The 9,384-nt window shown below is 35.1% G+C and overlaps 1 protein-coding gene across 1 annotated transcript; it reads right to left on the minus strand.

Annotated features, from left to right (window-relative positions):
* Nucleotides 1-649: 649 nt before the first annotated feature.
* get1 (guided entry of tail-anchored proteins factor 1) lies at nt 650-9,171 on the minus strand. Its single transcript, XM_083526190.1, has 5 exons — nt 8,774-9,171; nt 6,097-6,262; nt 5,488-5,555; nt 4,583-4,697; nt 650-3,348 (listed from the first exon to the last, which is right to left on the minus strand). The coding sequence occupies exons 1-5, from the start codon at nt 8,864-8,866 to the stop codon at nt 3,275-3,277; spliced, it is 516 nt and encodes a 171-aa protein (XP_083382316.1). The 5' UTR covers nt 8,867-9,171; the 3' UTR covers nt 650-3,274.
* Nucleotides 9,172-9,384: the final 213 nt, after the last annotated feature.

Below are 9,384 nucleotides of genomic sequence, written 5' to 3' on the forward strand. Positions count from 1 at the left end.
GCTGTGAAATTTATTAGTGAGTGAATTACCCTAGTTTGTTGCATATAAACATAAGGAATATGCATGAGTTTCATAAGGAACAGGCCTGTGACAAGTTAAAACTAAGAATATATGAATCAAAGGACAGTTATAAGGCTTCACATTGAAATAAGACAATGTGCTACAGTAAGTTAAGCATTAAGCAATAATAAAGAACAATTTTGTGCAATTCTATGGCACAAATATGGTTTTTAATACCTTAAAGCAAAAAAAATAATAATAATAATGTTTTATTTACTAATTCAGACAAATTAAGAAAATAGCTAAAAAATAAACTCCTTTATGCGGTTCAACTGAAAATAATTCAGATAAGATGTTACTTAAACAAATATATTTTTATTTTAAACAACAGATTCACTCCAACTGACACAAAGGTTAAATGTTGGTTTTAGACAAAGTACCATCTCATGGATATTTTGAAGTGAGACAGGTTGAATAAAGTGGAATTTTCTTTTACACCAATAACTACGTGGCCATTTCCAACTTTACTATTATTGCCAAGTTTGCTGACGACACTGTTACATAAACTGTATATTCTTTTTCCGCTTGAGAGAGCAAAAGTTCATTTATTGCCTACTGATGCTTGATGAACAGCAGGACCATGGACTGGTTTTAGTTTGAGTTTGGAAACATGTTTATTGTATTTATTCCCCAGATTGTACCACAGTAGCTTCAGCTGTTTCACATGTTTATAGTACGACACAATTTAATGTTATCTTTTTTACAGTAACAACTCATTAACACTTGTATAGCAGAAGCTTCATATAATCAAGGTCTAAGAAAAAAAAAGTGAAAAAAAAAAAAAGTAACATGTAAAATAATAATTAGATAGCATAATTAGATGCCGGTCATTTGTAGTTAATGGAGTTCTGGGTTTTAGGGCTTTGTAACAACTGGTAAATTGTTCTTCACATTTAACAGACAGTTTCTCTGTAAAATTTGCTGTGTCAGGGGGGTTTGGTATTGACTTCAAGAGAGAAAAAGCAATACTGGTGAGGAAACAATTGTTCATAGATAAAAAAAGCTCATATAAAAAGAATGGAACATTAAATGTAACTAAAGCATATACAAGAACATATCCTGTAAATATTAATGATTAATTTAAGTTTCCTGATTTTAGGTTTCACTCATTTACTGTCAGCAAACAAGGCCACCAAACCCCCAGTCAAGAACAGAAAGCACTGCATATTTCAAGGAACCATCCTGAACCTCCACATCGGGAAACATGCTTATGGAAGTCAGAATCTTCTTCTTTTTTTTTTTCTTTTTTTTTATTAAAATTAAATAAATTGAGTAGATGTTATACTGCTAGTAGAAGGCTATCGCTTAGCCTGTTTAATCAATACGCAGTATTCTTAGCAAATTGTAATGCAAATAAAGTAAAAATGCGGTTGATCAGATTGCATTTATTTACTCAAACCGAACATCACAAAGAATGAATGAGTGTAACATCGTCAATATAGACATCCAAAACGTCAAATAAGTTTAAACATCTAACCAGGGCGCTATGGTTTTTTTCCCACAGTGGACCAGTGGACCTTTTCAAATAACTAAAATACAGAACACTGTTTGTATGGATCTTGTTACAAATCTTTTTTTCCCCAAAAAAAAAGATATATTAGGGAGATTTCCTCAAATTGAAGTTTGCACTTTTACTTAAATTAATTAAAAATAAAATCAACAATTACAACCAAAATTTAATAAACATAAAGCAGATTCCCTTTTAACCAGCAGGGCTGAGGAATACAACCTGGATACCTTCTTGTGCATGTAGGCCCTATGTGATGTAGCATTTAATACTAATGCAATTTTCATTCAGCCAATAGATATCCATCCAGGAGCAATGAGTGCCACAAATTTCGGAAGTCCAGGCAATTAACTGGTGTGTAGCTTGAGCCAATTTGTCATCTCAGAATCAGACATGAGTGTGATATTATCTCCAGTTAACTTCACTAGGATTACTGACTGCAGCTCCAGGGGTAGTTTCCTTAAATATGTAGTAATCAGTGAGATTAATCCCAGAGCAACCCAGTCGGAAGTGTCTCCTCATCTCCAGCTGTTTCTGACAATGGGGTGATCTTGGAAAAGTTGGTCAAATGACCCAGCATATAAGTATATATATGCACCCAGGAGAAAGAGAAAATTTCGGAAAACATAGCTGAACCTCATGCTGCACAAAATTCTGAAATCACAAATGCTCTTGGCCCCAAAATGGCCAGTAAGTCTTTGGTTTCCACTGCTGCTCTCGCTGGTGGTCTGACCAGCTTCTTTGAATTGCCAATCTGATCGGCCTCTCAGATTACAGTGCAGGTTGAAGACTATGTCCCAGCAATCCAATTGGTGTCTTGCTGAGGCACATTAAATGATCACAAAAGCTTTCTAAAAGGAAAAAGAAACAATCTTTGACTGCTATGCATCCCCCCCCCTCCCCATTATTTTAGGAAGCCTATTAAGTCCTCCCCTTTAGGAACATGTGCAGGATTTTAACCTGTGTCTCTGAAATCTGAAATAAAATTAGCAGGCCTTGGTAATATTCTTCCCTTGCACACACTGGGGGCCAATTTTTTTTTTTTAACTGACCTTGTGGATAAAATGTTCTGTTTTGCGCCATTCAGGAACAGTCCTTATGTAATGTCTCCTCCTCATGGATATCGCGCATGAATGTCAACTGCTACCCAGGCTACCTTTCCATGCACACAAGAAGATTTCCAATATAGCATTCACCATCCTTGGCTGCAATCTAGTGTTGCTAGAACCCCAGATATCTAAGTCACTAGTATTTCCATTATCCAGTTCTATTCGTTTTACTATGCATTCAGGAACGATAATTTCGTTAGCTGTAAACTATTGAGTAAATGTATTAATGGCAATCTATATACAAGTGCAATAAAGAGGGACAGCTATATTCACATCTGAGATCAACTATAACCCCTTCACAATTCACAGCACTGATGGCTTATGTGTAAATGAGGCGGAAAATCAATTTATAATTCTATAATTCTACGTTTGAAAAGACTAATCTACAACAAAAAGCAACCTTGTTCAACCGGAAGCGTTTTTCCGGTCAGCTTTGAATTTTACATTGGGAAATTTGCTTGCCAAAATGTCTTTAAACAAACTGCATAGTTTGGCTTAAATGAATTCATAGCTCCCATAGTAACACCTTGTGTAAACCCTTTTTTTGAGATCTTTTTAAGAATTTTCATTGTTGTAGAGAGCCACCTCAAAACAGGAATTAGCTAAAAGCATGAATACCAATGGCTACCACTTTGTTGCAGACCACCAACCAGCATGTTATTCCAACACCACCTGGAACCAGACAGGAAATGTGTTAGGTTCATCCCTGAACTAGCAATCACTTAAATGCAGAGTTTAGAAAAAAATAATGTAGTGGTCAGTATATACTAGAGCTGCTCGATACATGTAATATTTCAAACCATACGATATCAATTTTGCTGAATTTCATGTGCTTCCAAAATCAAGTAGAAAAGATATGCACATGCATTAATTATGTTGCTTTTTTTTTTTCTTTAAAATCAATACCCTTTGTTCCTGGTAGGTTTTTGGTTACATTTTGTTGGCACTGTGTTTGCACTTAAAAGATAAGAAGATTTTTATATATTTTCATTGTATTACTTTTGTTATATATACATTTTTTCAACATCAAACATCAAAATGCAACCTGTGTTCCCTGTAGGATTTTTGTTACAGTTATTTATTCACTTATCTTTTGAGGCTGGTTATTTGTCACTAATTGTAAGCGATTTAGTATCGATATCGAGGTATTACACATTCTGGTATCGTATCGAGCCGCCCTTAGTATTTACATTGAGAGAAATAATTATTAAAAAAAAAATTTTTTAAGTTCTAATGAAGCAATTCACATGAAATGTTGGGTAGACATTTGGCTCCAAAAAGTCTTGGTGGGAGCAGGTACAGTTGTCACAGAGTAAAACAGTAGGCAAAATCACAAATAATAATGTAATCGACAGCAACAGACTCTGTGTACAATCATCCCAGAATTATTGAAGAAAATGCATGCACGAAGCCTTCTGACTCTCTGAACAGAACTATTGTGAGGAGCTCCTGTGCGAGGCTGCTGGATATCGGATTGATGTTCCTTCGACTGGAAGGCCCAGACAAGAAGATTTACAAATTGACAAATTCATCATTTACCAGTGCCATTGTGGTGCAGCGAAACTCTTTTGTTGCAAAGGTCTTGGAAAAGCACGTTGCCTCTACCCATCATCAGATCATTGTATATTCAGAGGTGGATAAAGCCATTGTGTAACCTATTAACATGCACCAACCTAACTGATACTAATTTGTACAGGAAAAAGGTTACTATATAGTGGAACTCTTTAGTAAAAATAGATTTCCTGTCATTATGATTTATTGTCTGTGTAGATTTCTTGAGCTAATGCTAATGTCTGGTCAAAAATTCATGTGAATTGCAACAGTGGAAATTTGTTTAATTACATAAAGTTGAATACTTATTTTCCTCACTGTATAGATGTTTTGTATCTAATCCGTCTGTCCTTACCTGCAACTCCAGATGGAAAAGCTACAAGTCTTTCCAGTGGTGAAATCCACTTGCTGGGAACCACAGTGACTGGATCTGCGTAATACTTCCAGATAAGTGAGATCATGAGCACCGCCTGCAATCACACAGCAAGATTTGCAGCAGCATTAACCGGGTTTCTGCAGGTGTCACAAAGTCAAGTTAAAGATTTTGTAAAGACCTTTTTAAAACCATTAAGACTGTAAGACCTATATCACAAAACCACAAACAGAAGTACATAGTTAGCAACTGGGCTAAAATAAAATCCGTTTTATGTCCGTTATACAAGCCAAGAGAGATGAGACAGAAAGCTAATTAGCTGTTGCATATTGGTCTAATTTGCAGTTGTACATTTGGACTAGAAAATGAAAGAAATACACCACCACGGAAACTAAAAAACAAAAACATTCTAGTGCTGAGGAAACATTTCGATGAGCATTAGAGGTGTTAGCATTATTTAAGAGTTAGAACAGTGAATTTACTTTTTTTTTTATATATATATATATTTTAGACTTTTTAAGGCCCTGTGGAAACTCTGATTAAAGCAAATCAAAGCAACCCTGCAAATACATTTACTACAACAACATGAAGACCAACCATAAAGGGATTTTTTTTTAAATTATATTCCAGGTTTTAGACAAGTATCAGAGACTTGTATCTTTTTTGAACAGTGTAAAATCCTCTACTTATTTTTTTTTATACAGCATTAAATATGTTTTTGTTGGAATAGTAAAAAAAAACTGTAGGCTAATTTACACATATGCATTTAAAGTTTTTGGTCTTTTTCCTTGACAGGGCAAAACTGCATCTCTTTTGTTTTTAATTCAATAAGTGCCTGATTTTAAAATGTCTAAGCAATAAATGAGGAACAAAACATGACAACTTACTTGAAGGATGTAGAAAATGATGTTGACAATCCATTTCATTTTAGCCTGCCGGGCTGTTCTTGATTTGACTGTATGACAAAAAGGAATAGGTGGATTTTGTTCTCCCTCAATAATAAAAACCTTCATTTAAAAACTGCATGTTATGTTCACTTGTGTAATCTTTTACTAATATTTAAATTAGTTTGATGATCTGAAATATTAAAGTGTGACGAGCATGCAAAAAAAAAAGAGATCAAGAAGGGGGCCAACACTTTCACACCACTGTATATATATAAAAAAAAAACACACAAACATACATACATATATAAACATCTACATATTTCTTATTATTATGATTATTATTATTATTTTGTCTGCTCCCATTAGGGGTCGCCACAGCGGATCATCCGTCTCCATACCCCCCTGTCCTTTACATCTGCTTCTTTCAAACCAACTACCTTCATGTCTTCCTTCACCACATCCATAAACCTCTTTTTCAGCCTTCCTCTTTTCCTCCTTCCTGGCGGATCCATCCTCAGCATTCTCCTACCGATATACCCCGTGTCCCTCCTCTGCACACGTCATTTTTGTCGTCACCTACTTGTATTAAGTCGTGCGTTATTCTCTTACCATGGGTTTTCAGCTTGTCTGTCATCTTGTTTATTTTGCGCTCCAGTCGTGCGTACCTGGCGAATTCATCCATCATGCTTATAGACGAAAGCTCCAACCTCATGTTCTGGATTTCTGTTCGCATCTCCATTTCCTGCTCGGTGTCTTTCTGCAGGACCTTTGACAGCTTCACATGCAAACATAAAAAAATAAATAAAATTTGTCAGTTTATAAAACTATATAGTATTTTATTGTGATCGATGACTCACAATCAGTGTATTAGCAGGATTATTATTCCGTATATATGAATATATGTATATATAGGGCAGCAGCTCTCGATTATTTTAGCAATCGAGTATTCTACCAATTAATCCATCCATTATTCGAGTAGTCGGATAATAAGTGCTTCTCTTTATTAAAGAGCAATACTAAACATACAAGAGAAAATAAGACGGGTCTCTCAAAATGAACTAGTAATTTGTTTTTGTTTTATAAAAATTTGTGTTTTTATTGCTGAAAATGTAATTTGTAAAAAATAAACCCTTTTGGTGCATTTAATTGCCATATTACATCAAAATGCAAATACAAATAAATAAATAAATAAATAAATAAATATATATAAATAAATTTAAAATTACTTAAAAAAAAATTAATAAATAAATAAATAAAGGTCAACGAACTGTACAGTGTTTTCTTTATATTTTAGTTTAAAATGATACCCAAACTTTTCGTTTTCTTTGGCCTGAATCTTTTCCTCGCCCCTCTCTCTGTTCTTCCATTTTTCATTCTGCAGCATTTTCTACGTTCTGTCCCAGGGTTTTATTTAAAACGTGCGTACGCAAAAAAATGAGGCTGAAAACACGCATACGCTACTTTCCACGCAAAGGTGGAAACACAGACAGCGAAAAGGAAAATTGGCGACACAGATAGTGCGCACAAAACGGGGCTGGAAACGTGCGAATGACACTTTCCAAATAGTGAAGCAGAAAAAGAGTTGCTGTCATGAGGTAAAAATGGGAATTTCTTATGCCTCATCAATCACTGGGACACTATCCAATCATAAGTGGCTGTGAGTTCATGAATTGTGTGAAAAGCCGGATAGCTCTTTCCATAAGAAGAAGTTTGAAAAGTCGTCCCTACACGTTATAAATTTCTCTTGAAATAAAATGAAATATTTTACAAATAATCCATAAAAGGGTGGGCTCCCTTTTGAGTCTCCTTCTTCATGACTTCTCAGGGGGTTTTCCCTTGCTACCATCACTTATGGCTTGCTAATTGGCTACCTAATCTACATCCAGAGGTGATTTGTAACAATGTATATAGTTAGAAGGTGCAACGCAAATAAAATGGAATGAAAGTGAATGGAATCCAGTAATTGTTCTACCATGGTCCGAGTTTTGTAAAGACGACTGAAAGTGGCCAGTGCAAAACAAAAAAGAATTTTGACTTTCAGTCACCTGTTAACATCATATTTCTAGCATACAGATTCATAGCCCATTATTATAAGGATATATATCTGCAGGGAGGAGATTCTCAACCTAGTTCTACATGGTAAATGGTAGAAAATACAACAGAAGTAAATCAGAGCAGAAAGAGGCTCATAGTAGTAGATGAGGTCTGGTTGTTCAGCTGTTGGACTCTATCCTTGTTTTCAAACACAAGACTCCTTCATAGGACAGCGAGATATGTGTAAAGCTAAACAAACAAACAAAAAAAACTGCCACTTATCTGGTTCATCTTCAAATTTAGAATGAAAGACCATTCGCAAATCATGAACTCCTTAAACAAAAAGGTTCATCAATATCAATATCTGATAAATGCTGGTGAAATCTCCTGAACTCCCTAAATCACCTTCCAGCACAATAACCACCCAAAGCACTAATTCAAATACAAAAGGTATGGCTTCAGAAGGACAATATGGATGTATAGAGACCCAGTCAGAGCCCAGATACCATGAAATGAATAGTTTGTTGCAAATCAACAAAAGGAACATACGTGTGTTTCCCAAAAAACCTAGATGTTCCCAAACTTTGATGAGAACTGTAAGAAAAAAAAAAAAAAGAAAAAAGAAAAAAAAAGGAAAAAAACTAAATAAAATCATATTTTTGCACTAATGTGTAACTTGAGCTTTTTATGGAAGTAACATGGCAACAACACAAATTATGCCATTAATAGGTTTTTATCTGCTTTTACAAAAATTAAACAAATTGGTGAACAATTGAAGTCACATTACATTCATTCATATCTTAACAACACTCATATCTGTTTTAAAAAAAAGCTTTCTGAGACATAAGTGTTTCTTTTTATCTTGAAAAACCAAACAAACATTAAACACAAATGTATATAAGGTTTCCAAATATTATTTTCTGCCTGCCCAAAGCCAGAACTCTCATACAGTATATTCAACAGCACTCGTTATATCCACAAGCAAATATGACATATCTCAAAAGGGACATCAGATCAGATCTGTATTTTAAAACTGATCCAAATCTGAGTGATGGAGATTTGTCCAAGATACCAAATTTAAAGCATCACTATAATCAGACCTTATAAATGACTTTATTAAAAGAGTAAAACATGTGTGCAGGTGGTAATGCCTAATAATGCAGTGATGGAAACCCCCCGGACACAATCCCTTAAATTTGAGCAAATCACGTGTCTCTAAGGAAAGTGTATTGATAATCACGTTGTTACTTACAACTGAGGAAATAGACGGTAATAAGGTTTTGACGAGATTACACACAAACACCGAGCACAGCACCAGCAGCCAGTTGTACCCAACGTCAGCCATGTTCTTTGTTTATGAAGCTTTGAGGGATCCGGCGGCAACTAGGACCTCGTGCGAGGGTCGGGCGACGCCAAACCGGAAGTGTGCGGTTTTTCCTCGGCCTTTCCTTCCAAGTTAAATGCGGCTCTTTTTTATATAACGTAATCAAATCATGTACATTCTTCCCAGCTCGAACAAGTAAAGGCTGTAAAACTGAAGTACAATAATCAGAGATGTTACGTTACATCATAGTAATAAAAGATCGTTAAATCCCGCCCAAAATGTCCCTGACGCCATTTTGACGCCATCTTGGGCAGGTCAATAGGGTCACTTCCTGGCACACTTAGATTCATTTAATGATAATAAACCTAGGAGTCACTTTTTAAAGACGAAACCTTTGGAAACAGATAGGACTTTTTTTTAATATATGTATTTAATGTACAAACCCAATCCAAAAAGTTTAGACACTGTAAAATCTGAAACTGAAAATTTCTTCATAATAAAACATCGAAGATATATCCAATGTTTAAACTGAGAAAAAT

Source organism: Silurus aristotelis (assembly GCF_946808225.1).
Source record: "Silurus aristotelis genome assembly, chromosome: 22".
Classification (NCBI taxonomy): Eukaryota; Metazoa; Chordata; class Actinopteri; order Siluriformes; family Siluridae; genus Silurus; species Silurus aristotelis.

What these genes read in the sequence shown, in the direction of transcription:
- get1 (XM_083526190.1), bottom strand. Translation starts at nt 8,866, where the DNA reads ATGGCTGACGTTGGGTACAACTGGCTGCTGGTGCTGTGCTCGGTGTTT. An exon ending in TACCGTCTATTTCCTCAGTT is followed by an intron (nt 6,263 to 8,773) that starts GTAAGTAACAAC and finishes TTGCATGTGAAG; the next exon opens with CTGTCAAAGGTCCTGCAGAA. An exon ending in TCATTTTCTACATCCTTCAA is followed by an intron (nt 4,698 to 5,487) that starts GTAAGTTGTCAT and finishes GTGTGATTGCAG; the next exon opens with GCGGTGCTCATGATCTCACT.